The sequence below is a fragment of the Balaenoptera acutorostrata genome, chromosome 20 (assembly GCF_949987535.1).
Source record: "Balaenoptera acutorostrata chromosome 20, mBalAcu1.1, whole genome shotgun sequence".
Lineage (NCBI taxonomy): Eukaryota > Metazoa > Chordata > Mammalia > Artiodactyla > Balaenopteridae > Balaenoptera > Balaenoptera acutorostrata.
This window is the reverse complement of record NC_080083.1, coordinates 58304459-58325897: the sequence shown is the minus strand read 5'-3', so window position 1 is coordinate 58325897 and position 21439 is coordinate 58304459. Positions and strand designations below refer to the sequence as shown.

At 53.7% G+C, this 21439-nt stretch overlaps 1 protein-coding gene across 4 annotated transcripts in view; it reads right to left on the bottom strand.

Moving 5' to 3' along the window:
- The window catches only part of SDK2 (sidekick cell adhesion molecule 2), a 263407-nt gene that overhangs the window by 68199 nt on the left and 173769 nt on the right, over nt 1-21439 (bottom strand). For all 4 annotated transcript variants that reach the window (XM_007185607.3, XM_057536211.1, XM_057536210.1 and 1 more), the window contains exons 6-15: nt 15557-15668; nt 13373-13563; nt 13161-13244; nt 11327-11521; nt 10686-10802; nt 8862-9029; nt 7818-7920; nt 1648-1824; nt 1165-1301; nt 70-217 (exon numbers count right to left, since the gene is read on the bottom strand). In XM_007185607.3, the coding sequence (XP_007185669.2) occupies nt 70-217; nt 1165-1301; nt 1648-1824; nt 7818-7920; nt 8862-9029; nt 10686-10802; nt 11327-11521; nt 13161-13244; nt 13373-13563; nt 15557-15668 (1432 nt within the window). The remainder of the gene's footprint in view (nt 1-69; nt 218-1164; nt 1302-1647; nt 1825-7817; nt 7921-8861; nt 9030-10685; nt 10803-11326; nt 11522-13160; nt 13245-13372; nt 13564-15556; nt 15669-21439) is intronic.

Here is a 21439-nt window from a genome sequence, read left to right as displayed (position 1 = left end):
ACTGGGTTAGAGAGTTGAGCCCCTGACACCCACCGTTGGAGGCCCTGACACCCACCCTGCTCCCCTCACCTCTCTGTGTCCTTGCTGAACTGTCCTTTCCCCACGTCGTTGACGGCACAAAGACGGAACTGGTAGGAACGTGCGGGAACCAAGCCCTTGACCATCACCGAGGTGGCCTCGGGGTCCACACTGGCCAGGAGCACTGTCCAGGGGGCATCTACAGGGACAGAGGGTGGAGGCTGAGGTGGACATCATGGGGGTGCACGCTTCTCCCCCCCCCTCCATTCCCAGCAGGGGTCCAGCCTCATTTGGGCTGGCAGGGTAGTACCTCCCCAGCTTGGTCCAGTAGAAGCTGGTCACGTCATTTTTCTGGGTCCCCTTAGCCCACATGTCCCAGGGGGTTGGGGAGTCCTGGGGAGGCAGCAAGGGCTCATGGGAACTGAGAGGCATTTGCCTTGTCTATCTTTTTTTATTTTCTCAAATTGATGAGCTCTAGCAAACTGTATTTGAAACACCACTCAAATGATGCCTGCTAATTTTGGAGTTCATGGCTTGGGGATGGAGAATAAAAATTAAAAAAAAAAAACTAACGGCCAGGGACTTCCCTGACGGCACAGTGGTTAAGAATCCGCCTGCCCATGCAGGGGACATGGATTCGATCCCTGGTCCGGGAAGATCCCACATGCCGTGGAGCAACTAAGCCTGTGGCCACAATTACTGAGCCTGCGCTCTAGAGACTGCGAGCCACAACTACTGAAGCCCGCGCGCCTAGAGCCTGTGCTCCGCAAGAGGAGAAGCCACTGCAATGAGAAGCCCACGCACCGCAACGAAGAGTAGCCCCGGCTCGCTGCAACTAGAGAAAGCCCGCGAGCAGCAACAAAGACCCAACGCAGCCAAAAAATATATATAAATAAATTAATTAATTAAAAAAAAAACAAACCAACAAAAAACAAACAAAAAACTAATGGGCCAGTGTCTTGGGGCTTCTGGGTGGCAGGTCCCAAGTCCAGCCTATGTGTTATCTCGTTCAATTGTCACACGACTGGAGGACGCCGTGGCTCATTTTACAGATGAGGGAGCTGGGCCGTCCAGAGGGTTCGCTCAAAGGCACAGAAGTGGGGTCGTCCTGGCTGCGGTCGGTGGAGGGGGCGCGCGCAGCCTTACTGTTCTCCGACATCTCCAGGACGTAGCGGATCAGCGGGCTGTTGCCGTCAAAGGGCTTGGCCCACGTCAGGTTGATGGCCCTTCTCTCCGCGGCGCTGAGAGTCGCCACTGGGTGCTCAGGGGCATGAGGCAGCTGCCTGGAGGAGACAGGTGTGGCGGGGCCCCCCCGTGAGGTCTAGAATCAGGTGACACCCAGGACTCAGTCTGAGCTCCCGTGATATCTGGTGCTCGGCCCCCGAAACCCAGCCTTTGGGGCCATCTAGCTGGAGATTCTGCACACTGGCTCTGGAGCCCACCTGTCCAAAGCCATAACCCAGACTCCCCGCCCTTGACAGGGGCCGAACTGAGCCGGCGAAGGCCTGGAGGATGCTGGGGTGAGGTGGGCGGGCTCAGGTCACACCTGGCCTGGTGGCCTGCCTAGACGCAGCCTTCCCTTTGCCACCTGCACCCCTTTACCCCGGAGCCTGGGCGGGCCGCCCTCACCTCACGCGCAGGTGGGCACTGCGAGAGTCGTTGCCTCCGGCTGAGAGCACCCGGCAGGTGTAGGTGCCGATGTCCCCGGACCACGTCTGCGAGATGTGCAGGGAGCCGTTTCTGTCCAGACGGACGCGGGGGTTGCCCTCCATGCTCAGCGTGGCCCCATCCTTCTCCCAGACGTACCTGAGAGTAAGAAGGACCGCTAAGTAAAGAGAGGCAGGGAAGGCAGGGTGGGGGGCTGCTGGCGGGTGGGCACAGCCCAGGGCTGGTCTGGAGCAGGGAGCTCCAAACGTGGGCAGGGGGCGAGCCCCCAGCCACAGAGGGGGCACCTGCAGCCCATCACGCCTGCGGGTGGGGCCCTCGGTCCAGGAGCATAACCACAGCATTATCCACCGTTCACACCTTCAGTTCAGGTCCAGGTCATAGCCTGGTTGCTTTTGGCCGGAAGCCATCACCAAGCGGCGCAGAGTGGACAAAAGGTATTCTTCCAAAGAGGTTAAAAGATTAGGGCTGGAAAAAGAATGAACGTCTCCACGTAGACTACATCTGGGGATTAGTTTTATGAAGGGAATCATTAGATCAATGCATCACTGTGACAAATTAACTTCAGCGTCCAGAAAAATCACTTTAGCTTTGGTCAGTCAGTACAAAGGGGGGACTTGAGAAATTACACACATGCCCGTGCCTGACAATGAGAAATATCTGCTCTGGATTTGTTCCGGAGGAGACACAATAATTGTCATCAACACACACAGGGCGCCAGCTCCTGGCAGGATGCTGGGCTGCTACCCCCCAGGGAAGGTCGACCAGGGCGACCAGGGCAGGAATGCGGTCGGGCTGGGATGCTTTCCTAATAACCCATCGCTCGCTCAATGAAGGGACAGGGTGATGGGACTGAATCACACGGCCCTGGAACTCTCTGGGTTTAGGGAGTATGAGACGGCTCGGGAGAATGAGCCTGTAATATTTTTAACCTAAGTTTAAAAAATCAGAAAAGTAGCAAGTACAGATGAGAAAAGAATGAAGGAAAAAAGGAAAAAAAAACCTCAAAAGCTTTCCCCTAAGGGGTAATCATGATTCACATTTAAGGGTAAACCTTCCAGACTCTTCTCTCCTGGGCAGTTACCACATTGCTACTATGTTCTGGGGTCAGATTCTTTGGTCAAATGTGGCCCTGGTCACTTACCAGCGTTGTGGTCCTGGGTATATTTATTTAATCTGGTTGTGCCTCAGTTTCCTCATCTGTCATATGAGGGAAGTAATACCACCCACCTCATAGGGTTGCCATAAGAACTGTGTGAGTTAATATAAAATACTTGGAGTAGCGCCAGAAACATGGTACGTGATTGATAGAAGTTAGCCATCACTATATAGTTCTACTGATACAGCATATTTTTAATATAAATAATACCTAGCTATCTGTCCATCCATCCTGATTTTAAAGCTGCTTTTTCCACCCAAGACAATATCAAAAATTCCTTTTAATGTGACATTTCCTCACCCGTGGTTCATGCTGGCTGCATAGTGCTTCAATGTAACTGATCCCGTAATGTTGGACATCCAATTTAGCTCCTTGTTTTCTGATACGATAGTTAATGCTGTGATGAACATCCTTGTGGCAAAATATCTGCCACATTCTAAATCATTACCTCGAGTATAAATTCTCAGCAGTAAACTGACAAGTTAAATGTTAACGCTTTTTATACATATTTGCAAATTGCCAAAAGTAATCACAGAGAATTCATCTCTTTAGCTAGAAAAGGATCATCCTTGCCAGCACTGATGGGATGGATAGAACTTTACTTAAAAGCAAATGTAGCTGCAGAGAGTAATTCCTGCTTAAGAAACAACCTATAACAAGCAGACATAATTTGTCCCAGGATGTGGTGCTTTAGGAAATATCTATCACCACCTGCAAAGTGTTTGTTCCAAAACTACTGAACTTGAATCTAATGATCAGTTACCTGAATCTAATTAGAAACACAAGGGATAGAAGAAGAAGTGAACCACACCATGAAAAAGCAGCTAGCCAAACCCAGATGTGGACTATTCTACAGCAGGGATATTCTGCAAACTATGGCCTGTTGCCTACTTATGTAAATGAAGTTTTATCGGAACACACACACACACACACACACACACACTGACCTCCGTCCTGCAGAACCTGGTTTCTCCAACTAATTAAGCGCATGAAAACAAGGCAAAAACGAAAACAAAAATAAGGACAAAAATAAAAAGAAGGGGAGAGGGTACCATGTAGAATAAAAGAGACACACCAATCAGACACAATGTGTGGACCTTGTTTGGACCCTGAGTTAAACCAACCCACTGTAAAAAGACACCTTGAGACAATCATGGCGACTGGAATTTGAGCTGGTGATAGAAGAAACCAAGGAAGTGTTCGTTGTGTTAGGTGTGACGGGGGACATGGCTGTTATATTTAAAGAAAAGTCCTTTTCAGTAAGAAATGACATATTTAATGGTGAAATTACGTTTGAAAGTTGTTTTTTAAAAAAATTTGCAGTTAAAAAAAAAAAAATGTGGGGATGGACTTCCCTGGCGGTCCAGTGGTTAAGACTCGGCGCTTCCACTGGAGGGGGCACAGGTTTGATCCCTGGTTGGGGAACTAAGATCCCGCATGCCACGAGGTGCAGCACAAAAAAAAAAAAAAAAAAAAAAAAAAAAAGCATGGGGGTAGACACATGAAACAAGATGGGTTAAACGCTGGTAATTGTTGAGGCTGAGAGGTGGGTACAGGAGGGCTGAGGATACAATTCTCTTCTTTGGGGTATGTTTTAAAATTTCCATAATAGAATGTTACAAAAAAAAAAGAACCCATCAATCCAGTTAACTTAGGATAAAATTTCCCCAAATAATCTGTAATGATATAGCTAGCTATTAAACAATTTTGATGAGTGGTTTTCAGCTTTAAATAATATTATACAGTCCTCAGGAAATCAAAGATGTGCACAAATATTTAGTTATAAGGACATTCAGAACGATATTTCTTAACGTTAGCAAAAATTCAGAAACAATCCACATACCCAGCATTAGGGAATTGGTAACAAATTATGTGGCACCCACACAGTGGAGGACTGAACAGTCACATAATTGACAGAGGAAGAGATTCACAATAGGTTCGTAAGGGAAAAAGCAGATTAAAACACTGTTTCTAGTTTTTTCAGATGACACCCAAATATTACTATCTCTAGTGAAAGCAAACACAGATTAATCTCCTTTTCTACTTCCTCTCTCTCCATCCCTCCCCATGGTCTTCGGTTTACCTGCATTTTCTATATTTTCCTCCTAAAACGGATACCTATTAGCTGTATAATAAGAAAAAACAGTAACAATATTGATTAATGTTAACAAAGTGGACTGTTCGGATTCAGTCTAGATCTGGGTTCAGATACCAAACAGAAGCAATTGTGGAGGCTTTTCATGCTGCCACCTACACCTGCCCAGCCTGCATCCCCTGGAGCCCAGTTTTATTCTGAGGACATGTAACCAGGATTAAGTGGCTACCACTTTTGTCTGATTTGGTTGTTCAAATCCTTTCCAGTCTGTGTGCTCAGGGAACCCCTGGTATGTCTCCTGCCGCCAGAACAGGGATTTTAATTCTGGCTGCACATCAGAATCACCTCGGGGACTTCTAAAAAATACTTAAGTCTGGGGCCCGTCCCACCCCTAAGACTCACCTCAAGGAGGTGGAGGGCCGCAGGGAAGCTCCCCTCCCCCAAGGTGATGGAAGCCAGGCATGGGTGGGAGATGTCGGGGTGGTCTTGGCCACAGATTTTGCCAGTTTTGGGGGATGATGGACCAATTCTGTTCCCTCCCCCATCTAAAAAAGATTGTCCTAGATGGGTAATTCCCCTTTAAGGCGAGGACCCCTCCAGTAAACTGGAACAGTGATTTCCCATCTGTAGTTCACTGGGGGCCCTGGAACGTGGGCCTGCAGATATATTGCAGAGGGTCCCTAAATCTCTTTGTTCACAAGAATTGTCCAGAGGATGAATAAAATGTGCAAGTTCTCCCCAAGTATTAGTAGATAACATTTTAATAAAATACCAATTTATTTTGAAGTTTTACTGACTTAATATAGCTTTTCGTTACAATAAAAATTTTCAATTAATGGATGCTAAAATGATAGCGACTATTTATGTATGGGTCTGAGACCCACAGCAGTGTTCTATGGGGAGAACGTGTGGGTTCTCCTGGAAGACATTTTTACAGTTGGTATATTAATTTTTTTAATAAAAATCGAATAAGCCCTGGGATAAGCATATTCTAGATTATCTGTTGGCCATGTTCTAGCTACATCTATGTGATTTCAAGGCTCCTGTTTGCATTTGACGATGACTAGCCTAAAGGGCCAATGTTTAATGTTTAATGAGGTGTTTCTCCACCTGGGGCCTGAGACAGATCCTCTGAGAATGGGTGTGGATCTAAAAGCCTAGTACCCTTGAATGTAAGGTGGTGCAGCCACTGTGGAAAACAGTATGGAGGTTCCTCAGAAAACTAAAAATAGAACTACCAAATGATCCAGCAATCCCATTCCTGGGCATATATCCAGACAAAACTATAATTCAAAAAGATACATGCACCCCTATGTTCATAGCAGCACTATTCACAATAGCCAAGACATGGAAACAACCTAAGTGTCCATCAACAGAGGAATGGATAAAGAAGATGTCATACATACACACAACGGAATATTAGCCATAAAAAAGAACAAAATAATGCCATTTGCAGCAATGTGGATGCAACTAAAGATTATCATACTAAGTGAAGTAAGTCAGAAAGAGAAAGACAAATACCATATGCTATCACTTACATGTGGAATCTAAAATATGCCACAAATGAACTTATCTACAAAACAGAAACAGAATCACGGTCATAGAGAACAGACTGGTGGTTGCCAAGGGGGAGGGGGCCGGGGAAGGGATGGACTGGGAAGCTGGGGTTACAGATGTGAGCTTTTATACACAGCCTTTACACAACAGGTCCTACTGTGTAGCACAGAGAACTATGCTCAATATCCTACGATAAACCAAAATGGAAAAGAATATACAGATATGTATGTATAACTGAATCACTTTGCTGTACAGTAGTAATTAACACAACATTGTAAATCAACTATACTTCAATAAAAAATAAAATAAAAAAGGGGAAATAAAGCAAAAAAAAAAAAAAGTTGTAGTACCCTTGCCGCCAACCTTGGCTTCCCGGGTCCCATTTGTCACGGCCATACAGACTGTCATATACCCAGTGGCCACCAGGTGGGGCCCCAGGACACAACTGCCTCCTGAGCAGAGCGGGCCGTTACTCCAAGTGGCATCAGTGCCCGGCCCTTCCAGCTCCGTGCCAGTTGCTTCGGCAGTGACACTGCCCATAAAATAGAGAAGCAGCATGGAGGGAGTATTTACTTCTAAGGAAACAGTGACGGTTTTTACTCAGTATCCCAGAGCTCAAGGGAGAGCCTGAAGGGACCATTTTGTCCTGGTTTTAGTTCTAGAAACCTTTCCCAGGGTTGGCCCAGGAAGTGTCCTCCTGCCCAGCCTGGGAGGGCTCCCAGCTTTCGTGCCCTTCTTGGCTGCTTCTGTGCTCCCTGGCCTCTCCAGGGCCTTCCACAGCGGGACCTGGTTCCCTCCAGGCCAAGTGGCTTGCCGAGGTCTGGGCTCCCAAGGAGGATGGCGGGGGTGGTCCCCAGGCTGGGCCTCTGTCTCTCACATGTGTCCCTTTGAGGGTCACCTCAGGACCCTTTCCCTTCCCAGCCCTGTCACTGCTCCCACGCCTGTTTACCCAGACCCCCCTGCTGTCCACGCAGTGGGCGGAGGGTCTAAGGCCTGGGGGGCGGTGCTAGCAGGGGGTCCCGAGCAACCCGCAGCCTCCATCTCTCCCCAGATGCCTCTTTCTCATCCCCTCCCTTCCGCCCTCCTCCACTCCCTTTCCTCCACTTCTTCACCCCCCCAGCCCCTTCCCCTCCCCCACCGCTGCCCAATTCATCTCAGGCTGGCTCAGTCCGCCAGGCATTTACTTAGTGTCCCCCATGTCCCAGCCTTGCACTAGCTCTGCACGGGCCACACTTACCCGTGTGGACACTCGCCCAGCAGCCAGCTACCCCCTAAAGCCGCCCCTCCCCTTTTGCCTCCAAGGGGTCACAGCCGAAGGAGTACCTCACAGTCACCCGGGGGTCGTGGGTCACTCCGCACATCATGGAGGCCTGGGTTCCCTTGATGACGCTCTGGTCCTGGGGGGGCTTGGTGATGCGGGTCCGGGCTGGAAGAGAGCAGGGAGACGGCGTGGTGGGAAGGGAAACAGGTGGGTCCCAGAGAGACAGGTGAGATGCAGGTGTAGGGGAGGGGGACCTTCAGGTGAACGGTACCCGAGTGGCTGAATTCTACGGGTGGACTGGTCTGCTGTGGTGAATGTCCCAGAACGTTAAGAACCACGTGCTTCCACGGTACGTGAATTCTTGGAAGCCACGATCACAGCGGGGGCTCTTATAATTTTGCTCCCACAAACCCACGCAAGGGATGAAGAAAGATCAGGGTTGTGTTCCCAGCACACCAGTGGTCCAGCCAGGGTAAAAATAGGATCGTCTGATTCCGGGTCTAATGCATCACATCACCCACCAGGCCCCTGGCGCTCAGCCTAGAAGGGCGGCCCACACCTACGTGTGGTACCAGATCCCAAGTGGTACAATCTGAGGGCGGGAAGGGGCTTGGGAAGTTGCCCCAGAGCAGGGGTCACAAACCACAGCCTGGGGTCAAGCCCAGCTGGGGGCCTGGCTGGGTAAATTCCCCCGTACTGGCACTCGGTCACACCCGCTGGATCCACCACCGTCTACAGCTGCTTTCTTGATGAAACAGAAGAGTTCATGGAGCTGTGACAGAGATCGTTTGGCCCACAAAGCCTGAAATATTTACTATCTGGCCCTTTACAGAAAAAGTGTGCTGATTTCGGCCCTGAAGTCTATGCCCATCAGCGCTCTCTTCTCTCAGCTTGGCCAGGCACGGCCAGAGCCTCGCTCACACGGGATCACCCGCGGGCCCTCGGCCTTCCTGTGACCTGTCCTCTGCACTGATCCATCCAGGTCCCTCTCGTAAGACGCGCCGGCTGGACAGACATGCGGATGTGGAGCTGCAGGTGCTCGCGCGCGCTCAGCGCAAACCCACCCGCAGGCGTGGAAAGACCTCCCGCTCGCCCTGCACACTCACCCCACACGACCAGGTCAGCCGAGGCTTCGTCGACCCCCCGAGAGTTGGTGGCCAAACAGGTGTAGGTGCCGGCGTCGGAGGTGTGCGTGGGGCTGATGAGCAGGCTGCCGGACTCCAGGAGCGTGAAGCGAGGCAGCTGGACAGAGCCGCTGGCCAGGATGCGCTCCCCTGGGAGACACGGGGGGGATGCATGGGTTCAGGCTGCCGCCCCGGCACACTGACATGGCCACGGGCCTGGACGGCACTCCCACCCGTCCCCGGCCCCTCTGGGGCAGGGTGGGCTCAGGCAGGCTCCCAGCTTTAGAAAGGCTGGAAGGGCCACCGGTGGGGGGATGGTGGTGGCAGCGGGGCTGGGGACCAGAATGGTTTCTGACTTGGTGACGGACACAAGGGCACACGGTCACAGAGTGGGTGGCCCCGAGCCCGGGTCGCCTGATGTCTCTCCACCCACCACGCTGCCTGCCCTTCACCAGAGGAAGCCAGCACTGTCTCTTGACGCTGCCGGGCACAGCCCTCGGAGGTAGCTGGCACCTGGGCTGGGGGGGAGGGGACAGAGAGCTCTGACAAAGTGGTGACAGGCATCCTGTGGAAGGATGCTTCTGGAGAGTCACCTGCAGGGGAGCGGAGGAAAGTCATGGGTGGGAGCAGCAAGGGGTGGGGGCGGAGAGGGACACATAGGGTGGGGGCAGCCCTGGTCGGGATGGACCTCCCTCTGCAGTGGGACCTAGGGAGGCCTGGAAAGAGAGGGAGGAAGGGAGGGAGGGAGGGAGAGAGCACAAGCCGTGTGTGAGTGAGTCTGAGAGTGCAGGTTTTCGTGATTGTACCTATTTCAAAGAAAATCCCACCTGTCTGTACAGAGGGCACTGTCCATGGGCAGGTCTGGGGGTGAGCGGGTCCCTCTGCACACACGTGCGGGCATACTGAACAAGTGAGCGTGTTAGGTGGGTGTGTTTATTTCTGGGCCTGAGTGTGCCCACACTCCCCCCACCAACAGTGATGGAGTATCTACTGTGTGTCAGACTCTGTTCTAGGCCCTGAGGAGACAGCAGGGGACAAAACTGAAAGCCCTGACCTCGTGGGGGGCCAGGCAATAAGCAAAACCAATGCGCAGATGATCTTGCGTATTAGAAGGTGGGAAAATAAAGCAGCGAGGGGTCGGGGGAGGGCCTGGGTGAGTCCTGTGGAGAAGGTTCATCTGAGCAGAGGCTTGGTGGGGTGTGAGTGAGTGACTCTGTGTGTGTGTGTGTGTGTGTGTGTGTGTGTGTGTGTGTGTGTGTGTGTGTCCCCAGGGAGGGTTGTGAAGGTGAGTGTACAATGCAGAGTGTGGAAGAGTCATGCGGGGTGGGTGGACCTAGGTAGACAGCTTGGGCTTTGGTGGCTCAGGTGTCTGGAGCCCTGCAAGCTGCCTGCGGAGGGGGGATGGCCTCCTACCTGTACTAACAACCTCCACCGCGACGTTACAACAGCCATCATTGTTTGGGCTTCCCTACTTCCCAGGCACAGAGCAGGCCCTTCATGAGCATCCTCTCGTCTAGTTTTCATGCCACTCCCAGGTATGTGTCCTACTGTCCCCATTTTACAGATGGGAACCTTGAGGCTCCAAGGTCACAGGCCTCACAAGAGGTAGAGCTGAGCCTTGAGCCCAGCAGAGCGGCACGTGGTACCTACCGTGGTGTGAAAGAAACCCTCTTGGGTTGTACAGTGCACAACCTTCCCAACTGTACATGGGAAACCCCACCTGGCTGGCTCCAGAACTGAGCCCTGAGGACTGCCCCAGACTTTGTCACGTGGCCACACCCTCCAAAGCAGATCAGTCTCAGCTACCTTTCTGCCAAGTGATGGCCGGCCGGGGCGCCCCCGAAGTCTCACAAGCCAGCACCACTGACATGCCGTCAATCACCGTGCTGTCCAGGGGGCCCCTGGTGATGTTGGGGGCGATGCCTGCGAAGGGAGACAGTGGGGCCTCTTAGCCACACCCCAGGTCCTTGGTCTGCCCTGCCACTCCCGCTGGCTGGAATGGGTCCCTCTGCAGGGAAGGATGCAGGTGTCCTGACAGGGCCCCAGCATCGGGAAGAAGCCCGGAAGGCCCAAGAGGGGCTCCCCTTACCACCTGCCCCGTGGAAGGACCCAGGTGACACTAGTCTCCCCCCTGCCTTGATTCTCAAGTCTCCATTTAGGGGAAACTGAGGACCCCCAAGGGCAGCTGACACCCTCCATGACAAGGTAAATGGGATTCATCCTTCATCAAATGTGAAATCGAGGCTCTGGTTTGTAAAAGAAAAAAACGGTGCTGGCTGCAGAAGCAGCAGGTGTCACCGGCCAGAGCCACCCGGCCCCGGGGGGACAGCCTTCTGGGATCCTGTCTCTGCACTGCACAGCATGCTGTTCTCAAGAGGCCCCTGGCTTGGAGGAAAGCTGCGTCCTGGGCGGGAGGGACTCGGGCAGGACAGGAAAGGCCAACTCACTGGTGACGGCCAGGTACGTGGAGGTCTGCACCTCGCCGGCCGCGTTGCGGGCGAAGCACTGGAACATGCCGGTGTCGTCGGGCACTAGCCCGCTGATCTGCAGGCCCCCGTCGCCTCGCTGCCGGAAGCGGCTCAGCCTCCCCACCTCCACCACGGCCGAGTCCTTGTACCAGGTGATGGAGGGTGGCGGCACACCTGTGGGAGGTGAGCGCCCACCGTCAGCCGCCTCTGAGGGATGCCCAGGCAGCTGAGGCAGCAAGTCCTCGGGGGGGGGGGTGTCCCTGGGGTGTCTTGGTTTCTAGAACCTTCTCAGAGGTGCCACTGTTGGTCTTGGGAGCGGGGAAAAATGTTCTCAGAGGGACAATTCTCAAATTCTCATAGACTAGGCGTTCCAAGAAAATTTAAAAGATCCTGGGGTTAGTTTAGCTTGGAAAGGCTGGACTGGACAAGCTATATTTTTTCTGCAATGTTTAGCAGCGTCTTTTGTGTGCTCTGGGAACCTCCAACTGGGCTTTCACAAACCCAGGTGACCAGAGAGCCCTGTGTCAAGGGGCATGCAGATGGGATCAGTGTTCCTTCGGAAGCCCCCTCCTACCGGGTCGCACAGGGAGGTGAATGGGGGCTCCCCTTACCCCTCAGCCTTCCCTAAGCCGTGTCCCCAGCCTGGCATGCTCTTCCCATAGGTATCCCCTGGCCCTCTCACCTCTCCCACTGCATCTCTGCTCAAATGTGACTTCTACAGAAAAGGTCCCCAAATCCCGTTCGAAAGACCACCCCATGGCTCCGAGCCCCCTCAGCCTGCTTGTTTTTCCTTCCCAGCACTTTTCAACCCTGACGTCCTCTAATATTTCATCCACTCCAAGCAGTGCCTTCTTTCACATTGTAACGTCTCAAATCAGGACGTGTCTTACAATCGACAGCATGTCATCATTTAATTGGCAGTCCCTTTTCTTTCTTAGGGGCACATAAAATAATGGGGCATCTTACAACCCATGGCATTTTAGATGAAATGAAACACGCTATCTTTATTTGCTTATTGGTTTGTCTGCCTTCCTCAAGAGAACGTTAAGTTCTGTAAGAGCGGGGATTTGGCTGTTTGGTTCATTCTGTGTCTCTCCAGCCCCGAGAACAGTATCGGCACATGATAAGCCCTCCAAAAACGTTTGTTCAATACATGAATGGATCTCTGTTTTCCCCTGGTGTGGTCTCAGAACGGGGGTCAGTATCCCCCCTCCCCCTCCACTGGACCCTCCCTCCTGCCTGGGCTACATTCTCCTCTCTGTTCAATGTCAGACCCTGTTCCGTCATGCACGCTCTCCCCTATCATCCCATCATCCCAGATTTCACCCTGGTTTCAGGGTGCCTTTTAGCTCAGTGGAACCTGAAGGAGGGCGGGTGGGGATGGGAAAAGTAGAAAGTCTGCAAGAACTCTGACAAGGCGGGGTTAAGTAAAAATGGTGGGAGGAGATGAAGCAAAATGGCCCAGACACCAGGCAGAGATGCACTCAAGTTCTAGCAGTTCTGACATTATGATAATTTGGCATTGTCTACAACTCTCAAATTATGGGCAATTTGGGTCTGTCACTTATCCTGAAATTACGGTAATTTGGATTCATTTGTAACCTTCAAGTTATGGTAACACGGGGTTGATTTCCAGCCCTGAGATTATGGTAATTTGGCCTGTTTGTTTCCTGGGGTGTCTGCCTACAGCCAGACTGACTCTCTGCTCAGTGATGAGAAGGAGGCAGAATTTAGAAAAGTCCGTGTCAGGGACAGGAGCGGCTGAAGGTCCGGGGGTCCCTGCTGTCCCCCTCCATCCACACCACCGCGTTACCTTTGGCCCGACAGGGGACGTCCACCACTTTCTCCATCTCTGCTGTGATGTGTCTCTCTGGCTCCTTGACAAACTGAGGTGGTTCTGCAGGAGGTGGGGGAACAGGGGAGGGTGTCAGAGCTGTGCTCCTGTTGGTATGGCCACCGCTCGGGTCACCCTTAAGTAGGCCCCAGCCATGCTTGGGGGACCCCAGCAGCCCCACCCCGTCTCACCCAGCACAGACAGGTAGGCGCCACGGACGACAGAGGGGGCACCGCTGCTGCGAAGGATGGCCTCACACTCGTAGTAACCGGCGTCGTTGCCCGTGGGGTTGGGGATGGTGAGCCGGCGGTTGTAGTCGCTGATGCCGCTGGACAGCAGCACCCCATCCTTCTTCCAAATGATGTGCAGCTTGATCAGGGGCCTGGGTGGGGTGGGGTGGGGGGAGTGAGGGAGGCAGGCCATCAGCCACAGAGACTTCAGAGGCCCGAGAGACAGGGCAGGGCATGGTAAGGAATGCAGGTCCAGGGCCAGGCTGCCTGGGTTTGCCCACGCCCCTGACACTTTCTAGGCACAAGCCGTTGTTTGGTGCGGTTCCTTCAGTGCTCTGGGCCTCAGTTTCCTCGTCTGTGAAATGGGGGCAACTGTGCCCACCTAGGGGTTGTGGCGAGGGTGGATGGATTCACACAGGACCCTGGCCCGGTGGTAACTCATGCTCGGGGGCTCTCGAGAGCAGAAAAGCGTCCTTTGCACGCATCTCTCTTTCTTTTGCTCTGCTCCGTGTGCCGTGCCCCATCCCATAGAAGTCAGTGGATAGGAAAGTGTGAAAGGTGAGGGAAAGTGACAAGTTGAAATGGGAGAGAAGCACCCAAAGTTTGGAGATGGGGAAACAAAGGCAGGCAGGTGGACATACGCACCCCCAACTTTGAGAGAGGGCTGAGGGTGTGAGCTGGGCCCCCTTTCCTCCATCACTGACCCCGGCTCCCCGAGGACCCCTGAGCTGGGGTTTGCCCGGCTCCCCTGTTTAGCACCTGATGGATCCCCAAGGGCGGATCTGCCAAAGTGGGGTCCGTGCTAGTTCCCCGGGGGCTCAGAGGGGTCCCATGAAAAAGGGGTTTCGTGGTCGAGTGAGTTTGGGCAGCCTGGCCTGAATGGTGTTATGTAGGCTCTTCTCTGCTCCCTTAACGTGTTCTGTTGCATCCTGGCAGCCTTTTCCCTACTTGTGGGAAACTTGGGTTCTGAGAAGTGTACTTTTATGTATTAAAAAATTTTTTTGGCTGCATTGGGTCTTAGTTGCGGCATGCGGGCTCTTTCGTTGTGGCATGCTGGCTTCTCTCTAGTTGTGGCATGCGGGTTTTCTCTCTCTAGTTGTGGCGCATGTGCTCAGTAGTTGTGGTGCACGGGCTTAGTTGCCCCACGGCATGTGGGATCTTAGTTCCCCGACCAGGGATCGAACCTGTGTCCCCTGCGCTGGAAGGCAGATTCTTTACCACTGGACCACCAGGGAAGTCCCTGAGAAGCGTACTTTTAGAAGCACTGCTACAGAGACATGCTGTCTGGGAACCTTCAGCTGGGGGTGACCTTGGGGTCACTGGTCTAACTGCCCACTCCATCACATCGGATCATCTTTCTGGAGCACTTAGGAGGTGTCAGGTCGGGCTGGCTCCAGCACTCTACCTGCATGCCTCACTGCCGAGGTAGGTGCTGCATCATTCCCCATTTTATAGCTGAGGACACTGAGGCCCAGAGCCTGGCAGTGAGCATGGGCCCGAGGGGTGGTGGCTTGTTGCATTGCAACTCTGCTATCGGTCAGCTGGGTGACCTTGTGTAGGTTCCTTGCCCTCTCTGGGCTTCAGGGTAGTGACACCTACGTGGGTAGCTATTGGAAGAAAGGAGGTTTTGTGGGAGGGCACGTAGCACAGTGCCCACACACGACCAAGGGAGAGAAGTGAGGGTCGTACACGGCTGAGAAGGAGCTGCATTTACACCTGACCCCAGGTCAGCCCTCCTGCAAAGTCCATCACGTGACCTGTCTCCTAGCACAGCTTCCCTCTCGCCCATGCCTGCATGCGAGGAGGGCACTGCTGGCAGAGGTGAGCCACGCCTCTCCAGGCTGCTCTGAACATTGGAAGTATGAGTGGATCCCCCACCAGCCCCAAATGTCCCGGGCTGGGATCTGCTGCCCAGTAACTGCTGCCACGCCTCGAGGCGTGGGCTCTCCTCTTGGGCGGACCCTGCTTGCATCTGATGGCTCTCTGATGGCCCACCTATCACCCCTCCTCTAGGCTAAATACCCCATCTTCTTTTTGGGTCCTCGCGTGACACTTCTGGGCCTGTCTGAATTCCGACTGGTCTCCTCCGAGCCCACAGGTCAGGAGCGCTCGCTGGAGTTAAAGTGGGGGAGGGGCACTGCCCACCTGGCATTGGCCACGCACTCCATGGTCACCTCCGAGGTCCCGGCCACCACGCTGGTGTTCTTGGGAGGAATGATGATGGTTGGAGCGATGGGGTCTGCGGGGCCCCCTACAGCTGGAGAGAGGACAGGTGTCAGCTGGGAACAGAGGCCGGAAATCCCATCCCCCCATTAGAGGGATGCCACGGAAGACCTTTGTCCTCACGGAGAGGGGGCAGGTGGCCATGGGACAGACACCCCAGCAGCCCCAGAGCCGAACCTCCAGACACTGACCCCGGGGTCCCTTCCACCTCCTCTGCTGATGGGTCTCCACACAGTGTCCAGGGAGAGTGCACTGGAGACCTCAAGGCCTCTCCCGCTCCTCCTGTAATGCAGCCACTCCCTCGTCCCCATCCCCCTGTCCTGGTTTTTTGCCTTCAAAATCCTTCCCTCCACCTGCATTTATCTTCTTGGCTTACTGCTTCATTTGCCACCTCTTCTACCAGAATGCAAACTCCCTGTAGTTGGTTGAATACTGTCTCTCAGATTCAAGTCCATGGCAGCTGTGAATGTCACCTTATTTGAAAATAGGGTCTTTGCAAGTGCAATCAAGTTAAGATGCAGTCTTACTGCATCAGGGTGGGCCCAAAGTCCAATATGATGTGTCTGTATAAGAAGAGGGAAATTTAGACACAGACCCACTGGGGAGAAGGCCAGGTGAAGACAGAGGCAGAGATTGCAGTAATGAATTATAAGCCAAGGAACATCAAGGATTGCCCGCAACTGCCAAAGGCTTGGAGAGGCAGGAAAGGATCCTCCCTTACACCTGTCAGAGAGAGCGTGGGCAAGCCGACACCTTGATTTCAGACTTCTGAGCGAGAGTAAATTTCTGTTGTGATAGGTCACCCAGTTTGTGGCCCTTAGGAAATTAATACATTCTGTGAGGCAGGAACCTCATTTGCTTTTGCTTTGGACTGAATTGTCCCCGCCCCACCCCCATTCATATGTTGAAGCCCTAACTCCCCTGTGTTTGGGGTGGGGTCTTTAAGAGGTAATTGGGTAAAATAAGGTCATAATGGTGGGGCCCTGATCCAACAGGGTTAGTGCCTTGATAAGATGAGGAAGAGGCCCCAGAGCTCTCTCTCTGCCATGTGAGGACACAGTAAGAAGGCAGCCGTCTGCAAGCCAGGGAAGAGAGCCTTCAGCCAAAACCAACCCTGTTGGCACCTTCATCTTGGACTTCCAGAACTATGACAAGTAAATGTCTGTGTTTGAGCCCCACCGTCTGTGGTATTCTGTTACGGCAGCCTGAGTCAAGACAGTCCTGTTCGCCCCCACTTCCAGAACCATGCCACACAGCACACAGTAGGTGCTCAAATACATCTGTTAGGTGAATGAATGCATGGGACTGGAGCTATCGCTGTATAACTTCCAGGGTCGACGATTAAAATGAAAGAGAACTTATCATGACTGGGCTTTATTAAAGCAAAACAACACCCCAAACTCTCCTAACAGAGGCAGGAGCATTTCCTTTTTTATATTTTTTTTGAGTTCTTTAAGAAGTGGCCAGGTTCTTAACTTTGTGGGTCAGCGTAGGCCCAATACTGGCAGAAACTCCAATACTCTCTGTACACCTGCTCTATGGCTCCCAGAAATACAGCCACCAAGGACTTTCCCTCACAGCAAATCCATCCAGGTGGCCCCTAGCCGGGAGGTTCTGGAGGTGGCAGGCCATAATGAAACGCACGGCCCTCGGGGAACAGCAATAAGGACATGCTTTATGGGGAAGTCCGTCAGCCCCGGGAAGGGTTTTCCTGCCGGGCCTCCAGGCCTTGCTGGGAAAGGCCCAGGTAGAATGGGAATAAAATGTAAAAAATAAACTAAAATGAAGGGGGGAAGAAAGGAAGCATATAAACCAAACTAACTGCAACAATATAAAAGCCTCACGTAGGCGCCATAAAGAGCGACTGGACTGAAAGCTGCTGACGCAGCTGAACCCATAAAAGCGCGCCCCACGTTGTTTACTACCTGCCGGGCTGCGCAGGTACGGAGGCCCAGGTTACTGGCGCACGAGGAGAAGACAGACAGTTAGAGCCCCACGGCGTCAGTGGGTAAACAGAGCCCTCGGAGTTTAAAAATATGAGGGCTGCCCCCCCGACCTCAGGGCTGCCTTGTTGGCTTTAGGAGGTTAAAGGGGAGACTGACACCCCCCCCAGGGACCCCGTCCTGCCCAGGTCCAGGTGGTTGCTGGCAGGGTACGAGGGAAGGGGCCCCGGATGCAGTGAAGGAGGGCCTGGCGGTCAGGAAGACCTGGCTCCAAATCTTGCTCTGCCCCAGGCATCCTGGGCGTGACTCCGGCTGGTCACCTCATCCCCCGAGTCTCAGTTTTTCTCAGCTGTAGAAGGGGGGTAGAAATCACCGCCTCACAGGGTTGTGTGGGATCAGCTCCCGACTCAACAAATCTTTTCTGGGTAAGGGCTCTGTGTGTGCCAGACTGTGTACCAGGCAACAGGGATTCCCCGCCGAGTGAGATGGGTAGCGGGGGTCTGTCCTCATGGTGTGCAGTCTGGGAAGAAGTCAGATCCGCGCTTGGACGTCTAAGAGATTAAAGATGCACATGACGGGTGTTGGAAGGAGGGTCCTGGGGGGGCACGGCTAAGCTGCTTTGGGGTAAGCGCAGAGTCCCTGGCACATAGTAGGTGCTCAATAGATGACAGTCCCTCCTCTGGGGATTTGTCTGCCTGTGCTTGGGTTGGGGGATGTTTCCTTGCTTCTTCCCTCCACCCCCAACCCAGCCTGGACCAAGTGATGGAGCCAGAGGCTACCAGGAGGTGAAGTCACGGACTCTCAGGGGCCTCTTGACCGAGGGAAGGAGGACACACGTGTTCAGGGCTACAGGAGATCAGGCAAAGCCTCAAGTGCTCCCTGGGGACTCACAGGAGATGGGGGAACTTGAGTGGAACTCAGAGAAGCCAGAAGGAAGAAGAACATTCCAGAACAGGAGCGCTGTGTGAGTGAAGGTGAGGTGAATGGGGGGAGCTGGAGGTAAATGTGGGCGCGATGCCGGGGTGGCCTCAGAGCGCTGGGATGGATGAGGGGGGAGAGCCCCAGAGCAGACGTGATGGATCCTGGCCCACATGCTGTCCCATCCCCAGCCCACTCTCCTGATTGGTCAGTGCTTTTCCTGGCTGAGCCCAGATGTGTCCTCAGAACCCTTCTTAACATAGCACCAACAATGGATCAGAGCTGGCCGATGAGGTGAATCCCATTTTCCATCCCTGCTAGGGGGAGTAGATCTGACGGGGAGAAGTTGGGTCAGGGCCAGATTACTGAGAATTTACAAGCTGGGCAATGGGCTGGAAGTCGGCCCTAGGTGGGCACATTACACGGAGGGGTCGACAGACACGAGGACAAGATGCCTGGACGTGGGGCCCCCTTTACAGAGAAGAGTTAAGCCCAAGAGGAACAGGTTTTCAAAGAAGGGAGATGGGTTGGGATTTTGTCACCCTGGGTTGGAGATGGCGGTGGGATGTCGGAATGAAGGTACCCAAGGGGGGACATTCAGCAACACGAGGCAGGAGCCCCGGGGGGGTGACACGCCCGGAGAGAACAGGAGGGTGGGGCAAGGGGGACCCCGGGGACCAGGGGTGGGGCAGTGGGAGGGAGAAAGGGCAGAGAACCAGGCATCGGCTTGTTCACGTCAGGGGAGAAGGAAGCAGGAGACGGGAGAACTGGGGGAGACACGCAGGGTTGAGGAAGCTCAGGTTACGGGGTGCCAGGGAGGGGGGTCAGTGGAGCTGAACGTCCTGAGCGGTCAAGGAGAATCAGGGTGGAGGAAGTGGGTTTGCAACCAGTGGCAGGGGCTGGAGAGAGCAGGGGAGCCGGTGGCAGCCATGACTGGGAGGTAAAGACTGGGGCGGGGTAACTTCTGGAGAGTCTCGAGGAAGCAGACAGCAGGTGCCTCTCAGGGGGCGGCAGTGGCCAAAAGGGAGATCTGTCTCCCTCTGGGACGTCTGGGGAGCGGTTAATGAGGTGAGTTTGGCAGCCAGGGAAACATGCTTCCATTCTCAGTTTTGTGCATCATTAGCGAATGTCGCCGGGAAGCAAATTGCTTCACCTCTTAGGCCCGTTTCCCCCGCTTTCTCATCTGTAACTCGTGGAGGGGAATAACCGACCGCCTCCAGGGGTTGCTGTAACGACGCAGCAGCAGAGTGCGGGACGGTGCCCAGCACGTGGGGCGACGGAAAGGGGGGCTGTTGGTGTGAGGTGGAGGCAGAGGGGGACCGCTCGGGTGGACCCACCCTCGGCAGGACGCACCTCTCTATCAGGCGCTCTCTGCAGGGAGGCCTGCACTGACTCAGGGTCTCTGGAGGGCCAGCCAGCGGGAGGGGGACAGCCTGGCCATGCTCAGGCACTGCTCTGGACAGCGGGGTGAATGGGGCCCTAAAGATCAAGCAAGAAAACCACATGCAAACCAGAGCAAGGACGGGCATCTTCCACATGAGCTCGTGATGTGGACGGGGCCCTGGGGCACGAGGAAGCTTAGGGGCTCCCTGCGTGGGGGCAAAGTTGGGTCTCGCTGCCCCAGGACGATTTTGATAACAGGTGCGACGGGGGACGCCCACTCTGATCCAGTCTCCCCGAGTCATCTCATCGAATCCTCCCAACTACGCTTTGCCACAGGCGAGGAAACTGTGGCTCGGGGACCACGTGACTGGGCCACGGGTCAAGTGGGTGGGGAGCAGGGAGGCGAGCTGCTCCCCTCTGCTGGGCAGGCTTCCAGGCACCCACGGGCCCAGGGCAGACCTACCCTGTCCAACATGGGCAGGGGTGGGGCGAGAACCACAGGTGGCTACGAGCTCTTGAAACGTGACTGGCGCCCCTTTGATGCAATGGGATTTAATTTTACCTAATTTACATTTAATTAAAAGCGGATCCCCAAATCAGTGGTTAGAACACTTTTTAAGTATGTGTGGAAAAACTTGGGCATATGATCCCACCTTTCCAGCTGTAAATTTTATGAAATCTAAATACAGATCACGTTATTTCAGATGAAAATCCAGCATCCAAATTGAGATGTGCTTTAAGTGCAAAATACACACGGATTTGGAAGACTTAGTAGGAAAAAGAAACCCAGTGTAAAGTATCTCATTAATATGTTCTCTACTGATTGTATGTTCAACAGCTAATATTTTGGATATGTTGGGTAAATAAAATATAATAAGATTAATTTCACCTGTTTCTTTTTCCTTCTGAAAAAGTGAGGCCAGTGGCAAGTTTTAAATTACATATGTGGCTCATATTATAATTCTATTGGACAGTGCAGCTCTGATTGCCACCCAGGGGGACCACCAGCCAGGTATGAACTTTTCAAGAGCTGTGACAGTCCGTGTGAGGTCACCTGGGTGACACCTGGGCAGAGGGCAACTCGGCGGTGGGGGGGGGGTCACTGGCCTTTGCTCTCTCCTTCTCCATTTCTGAAGAGCATGGATGTCCCCTGAGGGCTGCTAAGAGGCTGAGCTGCCCTGAGCAGAGGAGGGAGGAAGGCGGGATGGGGGAGAGCAGAGGGAGAGGTGAGGCTGGGGAGAGACAGATGAGGGGAGATGCAGCCGGTGGTGGGCGAAGTGGCAATTGCTCCTAGGAAACTGGCCGGCAGGCAGGCAGCTGGGGGATTTGTGTCAGTGGCAGGCACCGGGATTTGAAGTGCAGTCACTCGTGGGAGGAGGAATTAGCTGCTCATCAGCTGACTTCACTCTCAATCCAGTACCAATCACCGTGAGAGCAGGAGGCGAGGGGCGACGGGGTGGGGGAGAAACAGACAACAGGGGTGGGGCGGGGGAGGCTTGGGCACACATGGGGGTCCCAAGGGACCCTGCCTGCCTCTCTTGGGCCAGGGCCAGCCGGAGGG